Source organism: Tamandua tetradactyla, chromosome 20 (genome assembly GCF_023851605.1).
Source record: "Tamandua tetradactyla isolate mTamTet1 chromosome 20, mTamTet1.pri, whole genome shotgun sequence".
Lineage (NCBI taxonomy): Eukaryota > Metazoa > Chordata > Mammalia > Pilosa > Myrmecophagidae > Tamandua > Tamandua tetradactyla.
Genome location: NC_135346.1, coordinates 61443196 through 61463791, shown reverse-complemented (window position 1 = coordinate 61463791; position 20596 = coordinate 61443196). Strand labels below are relative to the sequence as shown.

The window sequence follows — 20596 nt, the reverse complement described above, 5'->3', positions numbered from 1 at the left end:
TGAAGCTATCATCAGTTTATTTGGCACTACACTCTACTGCTCTTTCTATCTATAGCCACATCTCTACTATTTTCTAACACCACATTTTCTCAGGTATACCTGAAATCCTGGTGCTCTTTAATGGTCGGTCCATCCTTGGAATTTTTCTATTCTCTCAAAGAGTTGTGTATGATTGATTTTACTTCTTTTAATGTTTGGTAAAATTTTCTGGTGATGTCATTTAGAGTGAGAAGTATTTGATGGTTACAAACTTTCATATATTCCATTTCAAATTGTGCACTTTATAGGTTACACTTCTCATCAAATTTCTCCTTTTCAATTAAAATTTCTAACTTCTAACCATAAAACTGTCCCCCATATCCTCTTATGTATTTAATAGTCAAGGGATCGATAATGATGTCCACTTGTTCATTTTTAACAATATGTGTGTGTATGTGTGTGTGCTCCCCACATATTATTATACCGATTTACTAAAATTAGTGTATTTTATTAATCTTTTTATAGAACCAAATTTTGTCCTTTTATTAATCCTCTATTATGCCAGGGGTGGGGGTCTTTTGCTGTGGACCTGACTCCCACTGATACCTGGTTCACTTAAATTCTCTGAGGCCCAATAAATAGTGTGCTGCCTCCATAGGAATGGAAGGTGCAAATTCATAGGAAGGGGTTATCCTGAGGTAATTCAGATTATTGAACCCCAACTAATTCCACTTAGCTGTAGGTGCCACCATTTTTATTTGGCATGCCTGAAGGTATCTAGGATTTCTGCTCCTTCCTGATCACCAGAATCTCTCTGCCTTACATGTTCAATGTGTTAGATGATTCTCATGTCCTGTGGGTATATTAATGATTGATGTTCCTCCAGAAAAGATTTTCCAGAAAGACAGAAATTGGTGAAGCCCAGTCATGCACCAGTAAGCCTGTGCTGGTGTCCCTCCATGTGAAAGCAAATGCATATTGGATATATGCCTTTACATTGCTTTTGTCTAATAAAGAAACCCTACCTGAAACAGTAAGCGCAATTGGAGTTGCCTTATAATTAAATTTGTGAGTATGCATGAGACCCAGCCATCTTTTACACAAACAAAAAAGGTGATTAAATGGAGATGTGGTTTTAAAAAATCACCTCTACATTTTTTAGATGCTCAAATAAATAATTTCCTGAGTTCCCTAAGCAAGTGATCTTACTACTAATATTTAATGTTTCTTTCCAATCTGTGTGGGTTATCCCATCAGTATAGACTAGGACAATCAATGTGATGATGTTGCCAGTTGGTCAATATTTCTATTTCATTCTGACTTCAAGAAGTGGAGAAATTTGCAAGATAAGTTTATGGCCTATTGAATACACCATGAAACAGATACAGGAATTATATGTCTCCCCCTTACTCTGACTAGTGCACTAGTATGCTAAGGAAAACAATTTCTGAAGTCTTTTGAACCACAAATTTAAAATAATAAATTTAGCATGTTCTCTGTTAATGCTCTCCAGATCATAGGCCAGTGTTTATATTCCTCATTCTTTCCATAATAATCTATTGAAGCAATTATTCAGCTTGGCCACTTCAGTTCAGGTGACTACAGGTAAAAATTTCATTAAATTTGCTACTTTGTACTGTGAAACACTTGCATGCCATATTCTAGTGCTAATGGAATCTACTCTGCTCCTAAATCAAACCAGGTGATATAAACAAGCCCAGATCTTCATACTATTGGGAGTTTGTGGCCTTTGCTCATTCCTGATATCAGTTGTACTTCAGTCACAATTGTTGCGTTCAGTTGCAGGGAAGACAATACAGGCTGTTTAATGGCTTACAAGTCACTGCAGGAGCTTCCAGGGGCTATTGTTAAAAGTTTTCAAATGGACAGGGCTGAAGAGTTGACTAAGCCAAATGCCATATTCTTGTTCTTGAAGGAGAAACAAAATTTCCAAAGTATTTGGATACTAAAAATGTAAAATATTTCACAGTTCTCCTAGAAAAATAATCATGAGAGATAAATATTTTGCAAATTTATCAAAGAAGGCAATATTGTTTTTGTACACAGTATAACACAGAATAATGCATAAAATCACTGCTCTGCTAGGTTCCTTCTGAAGAAATCAAGATGTACACCTCTGTGTGCTTCCATATTAACTTCTGCAAAAATGAGAAAGGGACTCCATAACTATATGTGTGCCCAGTGAGACCCCCCAACCATTTTTCCCTAACCTTTAATATTCTGATCCATAAGACAGTCAAGCAACCTGTGATGGTTTGAAACTTGAATATCTCAGAAAAGCTAATATTGTGGGGAACACTTTTTTAAAAATATTTTTATTGCCAAATCTTCACACATATACACACCATACATGGTGTACAATCAATGGCTCACAATATCATCACATAGTTGTGTATTTCATCACTGTGATCATTTTTAGAACATTTGCATCACTCCAGAAAAAGAAATAAAAAGAATAGAGGAAAAATCTCATGCACATCCTACCCCGTCTTCTCACTGACCACTAGTGTTTCCATCTACCCAGCTTTATACAATCATCTTCAAAAATCAGGGCTACTGGCACACAGCTCAATAGTTTCAGGTACTACCTTCCAGCCACTCCAACACACCGTACACTAAGAAGAGATATCCATATAATGCATAAGAACAACCTCCAGGGTAACTCTCAACTCTGCTTGAATTCTTCCAGCTACCAAGACCATACCTTGTCTTATCTCTCTCTTCCCCCACCTTGGTCAAGAAGGCCTTCTCAATCCCTTGATGCCAGATCCCCACTCATCCCAGGAGTTCTGTCCCACATTGCCCTGGGAGATTATGCTCTGGGAGTCATGTCCTACAAAAGGGGATGGGCAGCAACTTCACCCAATTAGTTGACTCAGAGAGAGGCCACATCTGTCCAACAAAAAAGGCTCTCCAGAGGTGACTATCTGGTTTAAATTTAAGTAGGCCTACCCTACCCCTTGAAGGAACAAGGGCAAAATTTTTATGGGTGGGATCTTTTGATTAGATCAAGGCGTAACCCACCCAAGATATAACTCCAAAAGTTATTTCCATGGAGATGTGACCCACCCAATTCAAGATGGGTCTTAAGCTATTTACTGCAGGCCTCTATGAAGAGTACAAAACAAGAAACATAGAGAGAGCTCAGAGCCAACACAGAATGCAGAATTAACACTAAGACAAAAATATTTGGAGATGTAAAAAGAAATGTCATAGGAACTGCCAGAAACTGAGAGAGCTGGTTGAAACCAGAATGTCACCATGTGCCTTCCCTTCATATGTGCCTTCCCTTCCCATACCTTCATATGGACATTTTCACAGCCTTAGAATCGTAACCTGTAACTTGATAAATCCTCTTTATAGCAGCAAATCCATTTCTGGTATACTGCATTTGGGCAGCTTTAGCAAATTGAAACACTGCCTTGGGATTATCAAAGCTTATCTCGTCATTCCTACTATCCTTGTTCATGTCAATTTCCATAAGAAAACCTGAATTCTCAGGCTTTCACATCATTCTTTGTGATCCTATCTTTTTTTTTTTTAAATTTTTTATACATTTATTGTTCCCCTGAGGGGGTTCACCGTTCCTGGAAGTACTGCAATGCCAGGTTGATGCGTGGAGTGGACAGAGCAAGCTCCTATTCCATCTCCTAATTCCAAAAATCCATTTAAAATATTGTCCTCAGATAGAGGACGTATCAGATATCAAACTGATAAGAACAGATACCACACTTGATCTTAGACAAGAGGCCGAGGAGCGATGTGATCCTATCTATTGACCTTCCCAGACTCCTTAAACCCCTAACTTCACCCTATGGAACTCTTATTCAGTCAGAAGAAAAATACACTGTACAGTCAATCTCTTCTCTGAAGTTTTTCTTCAACTTCAGGTTCTAATTGCAACCAGACTCTCCCCTTGGTATCTGCTTCCTTGAAGACCTTCCAAAGGGTGGAATTTCTCTCTCTGACACACCTCATACCATCTTTCTGGAACAGAATTGGGTTCTCTTTGCTTCTAGTTGACATGTACCAATAATTCACCTTCCTTTTCTCATGTAATAATTTGAATCTATGTTATCAGGCTTTATCCTTAAAATTAGGTTGCCACATTTAACTGCAAACAGACCAAAAAAAAAAAAAAAAAAACAAACATCAGGAATATGAGTTAAAATTGAATTTCAGAAAAACAGCACGTTTTTAGTGTAGATATATCATAAATATTTTATCAGACATACTTATGCTAGAAATACATTATTTATTTGAAATTCAAACTCAACTGGGTATCCTCTATTGACTTCTGCCAGCATTTCCCCATATTCTCCTCGTTACTGGCCTCTACTGACCTATAGGCCATTATTCCCAAGCTCTTGAACATGTTGGGTCTTTAGCCATTCATTTTCTCCAATAATCCATTTTCTTGATAGTTTAAAATGCACGTTCTGAAGGCCTAGGGTCTTGTGTTTGCCTCCACATTGCCTCAGCCACTCATTCTCAAGGTCATGCTGTCAAACTTGTCATGACCAGCAAGGCAACTCTCCTGTAATCTTACTTTCAATAGGCCGTTCCCTGAAACAATTTCTTAGGCTTCCAGCTATGCACTAATTACTACTAATTACAACAATTTTTTGACTCTACAGCACAATCTATAGTGATATTCACCCTATCTGTCATGTCTTCCCTTCATTTTTTGTTTGGCTTCAATTTAATGATCAATTATTATAATCACTCCCTTACGGACCCAACCTTTTCTATTCCTACTTCATTATGCTCTGTATTAGTTTCCTGCTGCTGTCAGAATGAAATACCACAAACTGAGTAGCTTACGACAACTGACTTTTTCTTCTCTCACATTTCTGGAGGTTAGAAGTCTAAAACTCTAAGTGTTGCCAGAGTCATGCTGTCTTTAAAGTCCCCAAGGATAAGTGTATTCCATGCTTTTCTCTTGGTTTCTGGTGGCCCGAAGCATTTCTTGCCTTTTGGCAGCAAAACTGCAGTTTCTGCTTCTAATTTCACATGAGGCTCTTCTCTCCTGGATCTTGTCTATCTCATCCCCTCTTTTTGTAAGGAAGCCAATCATATTGGGCCACCCTACCCCAGAATGACCTCATCTTAGCTATTTCCTTCTGTAATGACCTTATTTCCAAATAATGCCACATTTTCAGGTACTTGGGTTAGGACTTCAGCATGTCTTTTTTTGGAGGACACAATTTAACCAATAACACATGCTTTGGGCAAAAATTGACTATTGGTTACAGCCAACTCTCCATCTCCTCCTTACCTGCATCTGAAAATCTGTATATGATGAAAAAAATGTACCATTTCACTTTACATTTATGACCTCAAGTTAGCTTAGTACTTCTTGACAACCATGCTGTCTTCCCCTAATGTACTTATCTACCCACTTCCCTAGACCTCCTCTCTACTTCTAACACACAAAACTTCCCCTAATGTACTTATCTACCCACTTTCCTAGACCTGTTCTCTACTTCTAACACACAAAAACTTCTATCTTTATCCTTAGCTAATGGATATACTTAATCAAGAAAATATAAGTGATTAGGAAAGAAACACCACTGTTCCCACCAGAAAAATCTGCCTCTGCATTCTCTCCTGTCACTTACATAATTGTCCACAATTGGCCAAATGGATTCCATTTCCATTTTACATATTTGTTTGCATCATTCCAGGACTCTTCTTTCTTTCAATCCATTAATTTTGCATTCCCTACTGGATCATTTCCCTCAGTCTTGAGATGGTCTAATTTATTTTTTTTTAAATAAATCTCTCTCTAACTTACCCTGGTACTTCCTCCTCCCCTCTTTATGTCCATTCTTCTTGAACTCATTAAATTTCTTTGCCTTCAATTCCTCTTTTTGGTTTCTATCCTGAAATAACTGCAATAAGATCTTTTCCCCATTGCTAAACTTAACACCCTCTGCACAGCTGTAGTCTTTCTTAAGATATAAGCTGTAGTAATTCTTTTAAAAGCTAAGTTAGATCAACACACTCCTTTGATATAGAAAGGTCCCCTCCAGCGGCTTCCCATGTCAAGATATATATGACCTAAAGTCCACACAATGGCCTGCTGGACCATATGCAATCTTGCCGTTCTTGACTGTTGAGCAAGGAAGCACTGGCTACCAATCCCAGTGAAGAAGGTCTGTTACCAAGCAAGAGCTCTGCCTGATGTACAGAGAATCAATGCTGTGACACCAGAAATTCAAGAAAAGAAAGAGCCACATAAGACAGGAAAAAATAAAAGTTCAAATCTGTCTTCCTGAGTTCAAAAAACTTACAGTTTTATGGGATTCAAGCAGTGGGAGGTAGAGATAGTGATGTTATTTAAATTGACTCATATTGATTGGTTTTATTTCAGTTATAGTTAGGCTTGGACCTAAGAAGTACTTGAAAATTCACAAAAACCAGCTGGGATAGCAAAACTGGCTATAAAGGAGGGCTGTAAATGAGGACTAAGGATCTGGCTACAACAATTTTATAGATCACTTTGTTGACATAAACTAATGTAAATAAGCTAAACAAGTGGGCTGTAAATAAGAGGAAAGGAAGGCATCAGTTAACAATGTTATAAAATCCCTCAGTTAACATTAAATAGCAACTACAATAATGAGTAAGGGAATGAAAATGAGCTAAAGAAACAGACTGAAAATTAAGGTCAAGTATCTGGTTGAGCAGTGCTATAAATCACACTGTTAGCATAAGATAACGAAAATAACAACTAAAAGAAACAAACTAGAAAAACAACTACAATTTCAAGTAAAACTGCTGTTGTCAGCAGCTACAAGTCCACTACATGGAAGTTGGAAAGATCTTAAGCACGACAGCCACTAGTCCAAATACTTCTCCCATTCCATGTTACTGCATTGTCATTGTCAGCAAGGATGACACAACACACACAAGCACTGGTGGGAACAACTTTTTATTCACAGAGGAGACAGCAAAATCAGCTTCCATACTGGGCATTGATCTCCCAGGACCAGTGGGCCCTCCCAGCAGTGGATACAAGGTGTTGATTTGTGCATTCCCCTCTTGTGTTGCTGTAGAAGAATAGATATACTATTGGCCAGATGCCATAGGCTGCATATGTCTAAGCAGTAGCAAAAATGTTCACTATGTCTGGAACAAGGGAGGATCATCCTGTAAGGAAGAAGGACCTGGGCCAACCATGAGCTTACTTTCCAGCCTCCAAATAAGGGAATGTTCTGGGCTCGGGGCTTTGAATAGGGAGGGCTGGGAGGTCACACAATGGCTGATCCTCAACAATGACCTGTTTTCTCTTTTCCCATTACTCTCATTTCTTACTGTTCTCCAGTCCCAACTACCCCTCTGGCTTTTCCTAAAGTATGGCCAGCATATCAACATGTTTCACATATTCTCCTGAATTGCACTTGCATCTTCTATAATTTTCGTTCCCAGCTATCTAAACTGCTGACTTCTCTACTTGTGTCTTTGTTCAAAGGCCATCTCCCTACAGGAGTCTTTCCTGCCCTGTCCATAACCCCACCATCACCATTCCCTTTTAAAATTTTCCTCATCATGAAATACAACTTATTTTAATACTTTATTTTATTTTTGTCTTAATATATAATAACTTAAGCACATGAGGGCAGAGATTTCATGTTTTTTCTTTTGTCTGTTATGGCAACTTAGAATTCAGAGAGTCCTGTAATGCTTCAAAGAAAGTGTTAACTGAGTGAATGAATGAGGTATCATAATCCTGCAAGAAAAGAGAAAAGGATATTAAAAACCTGTTAAGACTGTAAAGAAATGGACACACAACACACAGTATAGTCTTTAACATATATATATATGTAAATATGTTTATGGTATAATATATAGCACACACATTTTCCTGGATTACCCTGGATTTTCTGAGTGGACCCAATGTAATCACAAAATTCCTTAAAAAGAGGAAGATTAAAGCAGAAGAGACAGTGTTAGAGTGACACAGCCTGAGAACAAATCAACCAACCATTGCTGGCTTTGAAGATGGAAGAGGGCCATGAGCCAAGGACCACGGACAGCTTCTAGAATCTGGAAAAGCCAAGAAAACAAATTGTCCCCAGGGCTTCCAGAAGGAACGCACACTGCTTGTACCTGGATTTATTCCCAGTCAGACTTATTGATCTACCAGACCTGAACCCAACGGACCTCTGTTTTAAGCCCCCAAGTTTGGGATGATGTGTTACAGCAGCAATAGGAAACTAATACAACCTGGGATTTTGTGAAACGGCCATGATTAAGACCATTTCCATGCAACTACCCCAGTGGTTAGAAATATTCTCAGCTGAGTAAGCTGGCAAATGGGGCCCAGGCTCTCTGGTAAGTGCACCAATATCGATACATCAGTCCCATCAACTGTAAGTGCTTCCCTCCACAGTCTAGGGCCCACAGAGTCAATAACCACACAACGTGAGTGAGGTTAGTTTTTTGTTTACCTGATTTGGCAGTTAGTAAACTTTTTAGAGTAAATATTCCCTGTCTGTCATAATCCACCTTATTTCAAGAGCATACTTGGATCTGATTTTCATTTTCAGTGTGAATACAATGAGGTCTTCCGGGGTAAGGCACAGCAGTTGGCTTTCCTTTGCAAGATTACTTCTCCAGGGATTTCAAGGAAGGAAGGAAGATCCTCTTCACTTAGGCCCAGAGGGAGTGACTTATCCAATGAGAAAGATTTGCCGGAGGTTAGGATTAGGGTAATTACAGTCATCAGGCATTCTCTCTAATATCCCCTTTCTGATTCTAAGGCTCACATTCATTCAAAGCGAATGCCCTGACTCTCAATAAAAGACCTATTCAGAACATTAATTCAACTGGTGGTTATCAGTCATGGCAGATTCCACATTTTTACTTTGAGGCTTAATCTGATTTTCACTAAATATTTTAATATTGTCAACACTAGTAGTTGCAACCATTTCACTCAATAATCCCTAATTTCCAGATGTCCTTCATATTGGCACTTGGTTTGGCAAAGCATTGTCTCCAATGCTGTACTTGAATTGTGTTCAGACAACAGAATCGGTATTAAAACATATTAAATCAAAGCATACTTGTTCAATTAAATAACTTAATTGAACTCATTAAGAGTATATACTCATAGAACTATATGAACATATGTAGCAATCCATATTTGAAACAAGATCATTGAAAGTAACTTGTTAACTTATTAGAAGTTCTTAATTTTGTTTTGAAAATTGTTTAATATGTTATAAGGTTTTGCTAAGAATCACCATCACATTTATTAGGTTGTGGATTTCATAATCTGTCAATTTTCTTCTTATAAATAGGGATATTTGCCATAATTAATATTCTGTGATGACTTATCTAATTCTGACTTATTTATTTAACTGTCAAAAGTGGTTCTCAGGTTAACTTTCAATTAATGCGTAAATTGCTTTAGTCTTCATGGATTTAATCAACTTGGGTCTATATTTTTGTATGTAAGTAAAAATAATTAGCAACTCATTTTTCTATACCTATCTCTACAATGATTGTTCATCTGGAAATATTATATGCTTTTTCTGTGATGTTTTATAGCAAACATCTCTTAAATATCCAGCTATAACTATTTTCTATTTATACTTGTCACACTTATTGTCATACCATGTATGTTGGCAAAATTGTATTACCCAGTTCCAAACCTACTTTATTAATCAGAGTTGGTATGTGTCCATTTACACAGTGGAAGTGGTATCCACATTCCCTCATAACATATGCTCTTCCTTCCTCTTATCGTCAGATTTCAGAGTCTCAATTACAACATGGTTGGATGCCAGGCAGGTAGATGTTCAGGAACTCTTTGTAGTTTCATCTCTACACTCTGTCCCTTCACCTTTCCCCTCTAACTGTGATGATCCAAAAGTCTTAGGTTGCTTTTCTTTTTTTTCCCCATCTTCCAGGTCAAGATGTTTCACCCACTGCTTATCAGGTAATTAAAAAACTTTTAAAGTTCTTTAAAAACTTTTCTTATAAATGCCCAAATAAAGATGATTTTCTTCAAGAGTAGCTATAATTCTTTCTTTACTTGCAGATCCTGAATGGACTGATAGAAATCTTTCGTATTTAAAATAATTTATTTGGCAATTTTTATGCAGTAATGAAAGGAAATTTCAACTTAAAAAGTGCCTCAACTGATTCAGATATTTACCATGACCTCGTTGTGATCTCAGTTCTGCTGAGGTCTCATTAATTTTCTAAATTATAACAAAAACAAGTGAAATCAAATAAACTTATACTCAGAATTCCATTACCATTAAAACATTAATTCTTTTTAGCATTCCATGTTCCTTTCCAATTCTTGTGTGTAGGAAGTGACACTTATATTTATGAACATAGAATCAAAAACATGGAAAATTTAATTCTTTATGATTAGTGTATATGACCTTAATGTTTGTTTCATTGCCTGTGGAGTTGAAGATGTGTTTAAACTCTAAATTTTATTAACCATATTTTACCTTCTGAAAATTTACTTTTATGTAGTCTGACTAATTACCAGTTGAGTCCTCATTGTTGCATATATCAATGAGCAGCATGTGTGATCTAAGATATATGATTGCTTTTCTACAAATAATCAGTGAAATAATAGTGTCCTTCTTTCCTCTTATTTTTTTGGGGGGGAGGCAGAAAAGTAGAACATGTAGTAGCATGAAGCACAATACATGGTGCTAAAATGAAGGCTTTAAGATATCAGGACCTTGAGCAAGTGCTTTTGGATACCTGTGGTGTAAAAGCATCATCCTATGGACAAAGGCACAGTAGGGAGGAGGGACAGGACACTTCACTGATCATATCTGATGGATGTTCCTAGATCCTTGATTTCTTTTCTCCTTCTACTTGGCAGGAAAATGAGGATGGCAATAGTTATGAAGAAGTATGCTACACAGTCATTAATCACAGTCATCGGAGATCCTCCCTGAGCTCCAATGATAATGGCTATGAAAACATTGACTCCACCACAAAGAGAGTGAGGCAAGTTAGAGATGGGTCAGAAACGGAATATGCCCTCCTGAGGACAGCTTGTTTTCCTAGACCCTCTTCCAGCATCCATGAACATGATTATGAAGTTGTGTGTCCTTACTAAAAACCCTCATGTGGCCTCATTATCTTCCACGTAACAAAGATGATCCAGAATGAGGGACTCTGGGGGTCTCTTTCTCTCTCGGTGGTTCATGAATCACCTTCTGGCCAGAGGTTAAAAGTCATGCCGTTTTGCTATATTGTTTTGGTTAAATATGAAACATGACATCCCTGTTGTTTGTGTTAAACCATGTAAATTTATGTTATAATGACATGGATTATTCTTTATCTCTTGTTTGTAAGGGTTGAGGACATGGATAAGGTGGAAAACTTTCCAAGGACTTTAAGCATCCACAGATATATGTTCTAGAATGCTATACTCCCCACCCTGCTATCCCAATAGACAAAACAGTATTTCTGTTCCTACTTAATTCATTTTTGAAGTGTAATCTACTCAAGGAATTTCTTAAAAATATAAAACTGGTGGGTGGTCAGACCTTTTGATAACCTGACGTTTACTTCAATTTTGCCGTTTCCATGTACTGGGGATTCTTCCTTGTAAACTTGTGGTAATAACACAAGTATCAATATGTTCTTTTGGTATTGGTCCCAGAGGTGTAGCTGTGAGGTCATAAAACAAAATGAAACAAATCAGGTGCAGTTGCTCATCTTTGCCTTTCCAGGAAGTATATTCAACACATTTGATGATTTTGTTAAAAGATTACTATTTTAAAAATGGAAAATAAACGTAGCTTAACAACTTTATTTATAGCATACCAGGATATGTAACTTGTAAATAGTAACTGCTACAAAAAAGTAGATGCGTATTGTCTGGACTTCAAATTTCAGCAAAGCGATGAATAATCAGTCTTTAAAAATTTTTATTCCCAAAGCATTTAAAAATAATATGCCAACTTCCCAATCAGGATGCAAAGGTCTTACTTGGCAAGCTATTCATGATATATATATTCTATGTCATTAAAATATACTGATATTTTGGTCATTGACAATTATTGATCAGAAAATTATTTTTATCTAAATTTTTTGTTTTATACAAGTTTTGATTCTATACCCTTGGAAAATTCTTGTAGTGTGTTGTGGCGATTTCAATGTGCAAAAGAAGTACTTAATAGAAATCTTGTGATTCTAGAAAATCCACAGTCAGAAATATCTCAATCCTGTACAAATTAGTTTTAGGAGATGAGAATTTTTTTCTCTACATCAGCTTTTATAGTTATTTAATATATAAAAATATTTCACATTTGAAAAGACTGTGCAATTTTACTTTGCTTAACAACCTGTAACTATAGCAGAAGGGACAAAGGACTAATGAACAGTATTTTTCATTATTTGGAGTCCAAACGTCTGAATTTGACCTGTTTGTTAATTATAAGCCATGGGCAGGTCACATAATCTTTCTGAGATTCAATTTCTCAACTAAGAAGAATTAGAAATTCAACTCTTATGAGGTTGGGAGAGCAATAGAATTGCTATTGTAAAAATACTTTTTAAACTCTATGCTGCTTTCTAAAGGCCAGTTTATTTTTACTATGCATGTAAATGTTTGCAATTTTTATATTTATGTTTTAATCAACTTTACTGAGTTATAATTACATACAACTAAATGCAAAACACCTTAAGGGTCCACCTAGATGAGTTTTGTCAAATGTGTGCACACACGCAACCACCACCCATCAACATACAGAATTTTTCTTTCACCTCAGGGAGTTCCATCATGCTCTTTTCAGTCCGTTCCACCAGTCCTAGCAACCAGTGCTCTGCTTTGTATAGCTACAGATTAGGTCAGTTGTTCACATCTTTTTATTGTTGAGTGATACATAATTTCAGGTGTTTACCCTAATTTGTCAACAAAACGTGTTGATGAGCAGGTGGGGTAATTACAGCTTTTGGCATTATGAGTAAAACCAGTATGATGATTTTAGAATATTCTGAGTTATATTGCAAGTGTATGCTTAACTTCATAAGAAAATGACAAACTGATCTCCAAAGTGATTGCGCCATTTTACATGCATACCAGCAATGTATGAAAGTTGCAATTATTTAATATTGTCACCAACATAATTGTTAAATTTGGGCTATGCTAATATCTTAATTAAAACCATTCTAATGGATGTGCAATGATAAGATAACATTACAATTAGATTTGCAGCTCCTTGATGATTTATGTGCTTATTATACTATGTGTTTATTGCGTAATCATACTTTTCTGTGAATTGTCCATATCATTTGCCCATTTTTAAATTAAGTTGCTTGTCATCTTGTTACTGAGTTGTAACAGTTCTCATCTACACTGAATGCAATTCCTTTGTTATACATATAAATGTACAGTATGTAATATGCCCCATTCTGTACCTAGCCTTTTCATTTTCTTAAGAATGTCTTCAGAAAAACAGTGGTTTAAAAATATTGATGAAGTTCAACTTATCCATTTTTTTGTACTGTATTTAAGAAGTTTTTGAGAAAGTTATCTCCAGTGCTTACTTCTGAGAGTTGTAGAGCTTCTATTTAGCTTTTAGGTCTATGATTCATATTGAGTTAATATTTACATATTGTCTGAAGTAAGGGTGCAAGTTCACATTTTTTCCATACTGATGTTCCATTGTTCCAATAACATTTGCTGAAAAGATTTACTTTTCTTCTTTAAATTTCCCCAACATCCTTGTTGAAATCAACTGACAATGTTTGCATATGTCTACTTATATACTCTGTATTTTGTATATATTTATGCAAATCCCACGTTGTCTTGGATTTTGTATTTTATATGTTTTGAGATCAGGCAGTTTTAGCCTTCCCAGTCAGTTCTTTTTCAAAGTTGTATTGACTCTTCTAGGTAATTTTCATTTTCATATACATTTTGGAATCAGCTTCCAAGTTCCTACAACTACTCATGTGGATTTTATTGGATTGTGTTGAATCTGTAGATCATTGTGGTTCCACTAGCCCTGGGCAATATCATCTTCCCTCTGGGCCAAAGCTGATGGAACAGACTTTGTCTGAAACACCATGTTGGCCAGCATTGCGGAGGGAAAGAGGGGCATGGGTGCTCTTTAAGTTTCTGCTGGAAACAATGCATGTCATTTACACTCACATTCCATCTTCTAAAACAAGTAATATAGCCACACCTGAGTTAAATAGAGTGGGTGTGGATAATCCTACTTCATGGAATGCAATAGAAGGGACAATGTTTATGGGTGAGCTATTATATAAAATACCACAACATATTTTTTTTTCATTGAGATTATCCTCTGCTCGAACATTAAGGATTCCCAAGTCAATAGGTCAAGCCCTTGTCTTGAGACTTGCTCTTACAAAGCTTATTTCTGTAGTGGAGAAGCTATGCTTACCTATAGTTGTACCTAAGAGTTACTTCCAGAAACCCCTTTCGTTGCTCAGATGTGGCTTCTTGCTCTCTAAGCACAACTTTGCAAGGAAAATCATTACCCTCTCCCCTAGGCGGGACATGACATCCAGGGGTGAAAGTCTCCCTAGCAACATGGGACGTGACTCCCAAGATGGACTGGCCCTGGCACAGTGGGATCAGCAATGCCTACCTGACCAAAAGGGGGAAAGAAATGTAACAAAATAAGGCATCAGTGGCTAAGAGAGTTCAAACAGAGTCAAGAAGTTATTCTGAAGGCTACTTTTATACAAGCTTCAACTAGACATTGCTAATATCATATAGTTGCCAAACCCCAACCTAAACCATTCCTGTCAACCCTAAAGAAAACCTAGGTCTCTAACTGAGATTCTATAAAAGGCTCATGTACCAAGATTACTTTCCAGAAACCTACAACCTCCATATGGTTCCTAGGCCAGGTAAGTCCTGAAGTCCAGAGGCGTAACCCTCTCCAAGATTCACTAGTTCCATCCCCCTATTCCATACTGTCAACACCCCTTTCCAACATGAAAAAGTTAGAATAGGCAGAGCCCAATACCTTTAAAGATTGGGAGAAAGGTCAAGGGAGAAAGAGGAGTTATAACATAGAAGATAGGGTTTAACAAATGAGTTTGACTGCTCAGTCATTACATTGATATTTCTTTGTATCTCCAGCTCAGAACAGCTAGAAAGAAAAACCTGAAATTGTGGAAATATAACCCATACCAAACTCTGAAATCTGCTCTATAACAGCTTGGTACAATGTACTTAGAAATTTATTGCTTTTTTGTATATATGCTATATTTCACAAACAAAAATATTAAAAAATTGGTGTTTCCTACTAAAATGTAATCTAGTAATATATACAATGCAATCAATATACTGAAAACTAAATAATTATTTTTAATGGCTGCCTACTATTTCACTGTGTGAAATTAAGACATAATTTGTTTGTCCAATCAAATTTGGATTGATTAAGACTATAACTTTTTCTTTGTTATAAGCCAAATTGCAAGGAAATTTTGCAATTATTTCCTGGAATCAATGTCAGTAGTGGGTAACTCAGAAAAGTATATTTTCAATGATCAATTAGTTAATTTAAGGGTAATCAATATCTTCATAATGTTGAGAGCTCACATTCCAGAACAATATCATGCAGTTTTATTTTTCATGCTCTATTCTGGAGTTGTCAGTTTTATGTATATTCTTCATGTATATCATGAACATTGTTAAAAAATTATTTCTATATATTTTCAGGTTCTTGTGTTTATGAATTATAAATGTAAAGCTTCTAATTTTATAGTTAAATATGCTTTTATGGTATTTTATATATTTATTATATAATTAGTCACCTTACTGAATTGTCCTGATTTTTCTAATAGATTTTCAATTATTTTTCTGAGTTGTCTAAATAAAAATTTTATCTCCCCATCAACACATTTGCCTATTATTTTTAGCATTTCTGACAATTTTTTTCATTTTGCTCTGTTTTTAAAATTCCTGTATAAAGTAAAATATTATTTCAAAAAGCCAGATGCAATGTTTCTACTTCATTTTATTGAAATATTCCTTGGCTTTGTTCACTGCTGTTAGGTTTCTATTTAATAAACCAATAACATTCATACCCTCAAACCTTGTGGCATGTGTGCACACACAGAAATGTCGACATGATTCTATTAAGGCAGTATTATTTTATTTATTTTTTATTTAGAGCATTAATCAAGAGGCAAAGTTGAATTGGATGACATTAATTTGTGGAATGCTACTGTACTGGCAGTAGATATGCTGAGTTTGCATTGATAATTAAATTATATATTAAAACACAATAGGTTTTCCATCCACCGAGTATAATTAACATTAAGAGAGGATACAGGGTATATAACAAAGTGTGAATGACAACTGTGAAAAACAAAGATATTGTGACTTACAATTGTGGCTTCTTACATAAAATCACAGGAGGGGAATTCAAGGGGCCATGAGCCCTCTGAACTCAGCGGAGCCATCAGCATTGTTCAGTTGCAACCCTTGCCAGCTATAGTCTACTAAATGTGGGAAACTAGGTCCCATTTGGGGAGCAGCCACATCTCAGCAATCCTCGGTATGAGGAACAATCCCATAGTAATGTGTCTGGATTCTTTCACTTTTGATCCAATATATTGCAGTAAATTTACTGAATTTGTATTACAAGGAAGATTTAAAGCAAGAAATTAAAACCTCAAGTGTCATAAGAAAAAGTAAAGACCCCTAAACAGCTATTCAACATTCCCTTCAAGGAAATGTCCAAGTAATCAAATGAGTGATTTATTAATGCAATCAATGCTATTATTAAATTTCATTACTAGATTTTCTTATATTGAACCATGTTTACTTGACTGGAAATAAAATAATTGGAAATATATTTATGATTTTAAAAATATTTGATAGTGAGATATTTTCTAATGTTATTTAGATGATTTACATTAATATTCAAAAATGAAAAGAAATGAAGCCGAACTTTCTCTAAAATTTAATTATGAGAAATTTCAAACATATAGTAAATATGAAAGAGTTTTACAGTGACATTTTCTACCATTTTTATATTTTGTTTATCAGCTATCTGTCATGGTCAGGTTCATGTGTCAATTTGACCAGGTGGTGGTGCCCAGTCATCTGGTCAGTCAAGCACTGGCCTGTCCATTGTTATGAGGACATTTCATGGACTTAAATCATGATTATGTTGACTGCATCCACAGCTGATGGTGTTTGTAATCAGCTTAGGGGAATGTCTTCTGCAATGAGTGACACTTAATCTAATCACTGGAAGGCTTTTAAGGACAATTCAGAAGAGACAGTCCTTCCTTCCTGCTTCATCTGGCGAGCCTCTCCTGTGGAGTTCATCCAGACCCTTCATCAGAGTTGCCAGCTTCACAGCCTGCCCTACAGACCTTAGACAAGTACATTCCCACGATTTCCCAGCCACCCTCTCCTGAGAGTTCATGGCGGACCTTTATCACAGTTACTAGCTTGTGGCCTGTGCTATGGACCTCAAGTGCTACATCCCCATGGTTACATGAGACAGTTTTATAAATTTTGTATCTATGGATATCTCCTGCTAACTCTGTTTCTTTAGAGAACCCTAGCTAATACAATATCCATCTGTTCACCCATCAATCCATCTAGCTTCTTTGAAGCATTTCAAATTAAATTAAATATATCAATACGCTCCTACTTCACCATGTATGTCATTACTAGAATTCAATATATCATTTTTCTTTTGATGAGAAATTTAAGTCCAATGAAATGAAAATAATCTTATGTATATATCCACTGAGTTTTGATTAGTGTATATAATTGTATAACTCCAAATCACCCCTGAATGTTCCATCATGTCCCTCCCAATTGTTTTTTAATGCAGTTTTATTGACATATACTCACACACATAGAAACAATCCAAAGTATGCAATCATATTTCATAGCCTTATCACATACTTGTGCATACAACCCTATGATCAAATTTAAACACTTCCCTTACTCCAGAGAGGAAATAAAAATGAAAAAGGAAACATTAATTTCCCATACTCCTTATTCCCCCATACTGTGACTACTTCCTGAGGAGCCACCAAATCGTCCTCCACTGTGGCTGTACATTTTACATTCCCATAAGCAGTGAGTAAGTACTCCAATTTCTCCACATCCTCTCCAACACTTGTAGTTGCCTATCTACTTAATAGTGGCCATTCTAGTAGGTGGGAGATGATATCTCATTGTGGTTTTGATTTGCATTCTCCCAATTGTAGTGAAGCTGAGCATCTTTTCCTGTGCCTCTTAGCTATCTGTATTTCCTTTTGGAGGAATGTCTATTCATGTGCTTTGCCCATCTTTTAATGGGGGCATTAATCTTTTTTTTTTTCTCTTTTGCATGGGCAAGCACTGGAAATTGAACACAGGTCTCCAGCATGGCAGGTGAGAATTCTGCCTGCTGAGCCACTGTGACCTGCCCAGGGTGTCTGTCCTTTAATTGTTGAGTTGTAGGATTTCTTTATATATACTGGATATCAAACTCTTATTAGATATGTGGTTTCCAAATATTTTCTCCCATTGAGTTGGTTGCCTTTTCACCGTATTGATAAAGTCTTTTGACGCACTGAAGTCTTTGGTTTTGAGGCATTCCCATACATGTTTTTTTTCTCTTTCAGTGTTTCTGCTTTGGGTGTAAAGTCTACAAAACTACCACCTATCGCTAGATCTTGAAGATGTTTCCCGACATTTTCTTCCAGGAGTTTTATGGTACTGGTTCTTATGTTGAAGTGTTTGATCCATTCTGAATTAATTTTTGCATAGGATGTGAGATATAGGTTGTCTTTCGTTCTTTCGGTTATGGGTATCCAGTCCTCCCAACAACACTTATTGAAGAGACTGTTCTGTCTCAGTTGAGTGGGCTTGCAAGCCTTATCAAAAATCATTTGACCATAGATCTGAGGGTCTATTTCTGAGCTCTGAGTTCAACTCTGTTGATGAATATGTCTATCTTTATGACAATGCCAAGCTGTTTGACCACTTCACTTTGTAATATGCTTTAAAGTCAGGAAGCATTATCTGGCTTTGGTATTAGGGTAACATTGGCTTCACAGAATGAGTTATGTAGTATTCCCTCTTCAATATTTTGGAAGAGTTTGAGCAGAAATGGTATTAATTCTTCTTGGAATGCTTGGTAATACTTGTTTATGAAGTTGTCCAGTCCTGGGCTTTATTTTGTTGGTAGGTTTTTGATGACTGATTTGATCTCCTTACCCATGATTGGTTTGTTGCGGTCTTTTATTTCTCCATGAGTCAGTGTAGGTTGTATGTTTGTAGGAAGTTGTCCATTTCATCTAAGTTCTCTAGCTTGTTGGCATATACTTGTTCATAGTAACTAATTATGATTTTCATTTCTCTGGGGTCCATAGTAATGCCTCCACTCACATTTCTGGTTTCATTTATTTACTTTCCCTCTTGTTTTGCTTGTCAGTCTAGTTAAAGGTGTGTCAATTTCATTGATCTTCTCAAAGAACCAACTTTTTGTTTTATTGACTCTTTCTATTGGCTCTTTATTCTCCATTTCATTTATTTCTGCTTTAATCTTTGTTATTTCTTTACTTCTGCTTGTTTTAGGATTATTTTACTGTTCTTTCTCCAATTCTTCCATTTGTTCAGTTAGGTCATTGATTTTAGCTCTTTCCTCCCTTTTAATGTGAGTTTTTTGGGCTATAAATTTCCTTCTCATCACAGCCTTCAGCTCATTCTGTAAGTTTTGATATATTGTGCTGTGAATTTTATTTGTTTTCAGATACTTACTGATTTCTCTTGTAATTTCTTCTTTAACCCCTGGATTGTTTGACAGCATGTTGTCTAGCCTTCCTATATTTGCATATGTTATGGTTCTCCATTTATTATTGATTTCCAGCTTCATTCCATTATGGTCCAAGAAAGTATTTCTAAAATTTATTAAGATCTGTTTTGTGTACCAGCATATAGTCTCTCCTGGAGAATGTTCCATGAGCACCTGAGAAGAATGTGTATCCTGCTGTTTTGGGGTGCACTATTCCATACATGCCTATTAGGTCTAGTTCATTTATCATATTATTTACTTTCCCTGTTTCTTTATTGATCCTCTGTTAGTTTTTCTACCTATGGGAGAGAGTGATGTGGTGAAGTCTTCGACTATTGTGGTAGAGTCATCTCTTACTACCTTCAGTTTTGCTAGTGTTTGCCCCATGTAATCTGAGGCACCTGGATTAGAAGCATAGATATTTGTGATTATTTCTTATTGTTGAATTGCCCTTTTATTACTATATCTTGTCCTTTGTTATCTCTTATATCATTTTTGTATGTAAAGTCAATTTTGTCTGATATTAGTATAACTCTCCCTGCTTTCTTTTGGTTACTACTTGTGTCCGTTCACTTTCAACCTATTTGGACCCAAGATGAGTCTCTAGTAAACAGTATATAGAAGGATCACATTTTCTCACCCATTTTGTTAATCTGTGTCTTGGTTGGACAGTTTAATCCGATAATATTCAACGTTATTACTGTAAAGACCGTTCTTTATTCAACCATTTTATCCTTTGTTTTTTATTTGTCAGATCTTTTTTTCTCTCTCCTTCTATCCTTTAAGCTACTCTTAGTAATATTCTTCAGTTCTAT

General features: G+C 36.2%; 1 protein-coding gene, 1 long non-coding RNA gene and 1 other non-coding gene across 3 annotated transcripts in view; 2 read left to right on the top strand and 1 right to left on the bottom strand.

Annotated features, from left to right (window-relative positions):
• Nucleotides 1-17569, top strand: part of LOC143664224 (uncharacterized) — a 52222-nt gene extending 34653 nt beyond the window's left edge. Inside the window, exon 4 of the long non-coding RNA XR_013166382.1 lies at nt 17027-17569. This is a non-coding gene — a long non-coding RNA (uncharacterized LOC143664224). The remainder of the gene's footprint in view (nt 1-17026) is intronic.
• LOC143665073 (U2 spliceosomal RNA) lies at nt 3572-3762 on the bottom strand. The gene has a single exon (XR_013166747.1). It is a non-coding gene; the product is annotated as a U2 spliceosomal RNA (small nuclear RNA).
• Nucleotides 8322-15531, top strand: GCSAML (germinal center associated signaling and motility like). The gene is made up of 3 exons (XM_077138149.1): nt 8322-8340; nt 9921-9949; nt 10862-15531. The coding sequence occupies exons 1-3, from the start codon at nt 8322-8324 to the stop codon at nt 11099-11101; spliced, it is 288 nt and encodes a 95-aa protein (XP_076994264.1). The 3' UTR covers nt 11102-15531.
• Nucleotides 17570-20596: the final 3027 nt, after the last annotated feature.

Coding starts and splice junctions, on each gene's coding strand:
- GCSAML (XM_077138149.1), top strand. Junction 9,950..10,861: donor TTTCACCCACTGCTTATCAG/GTAATTAAAAAA, acceptor TCTACTTGGCAG/GAAAATGAGGATGGCAATAG.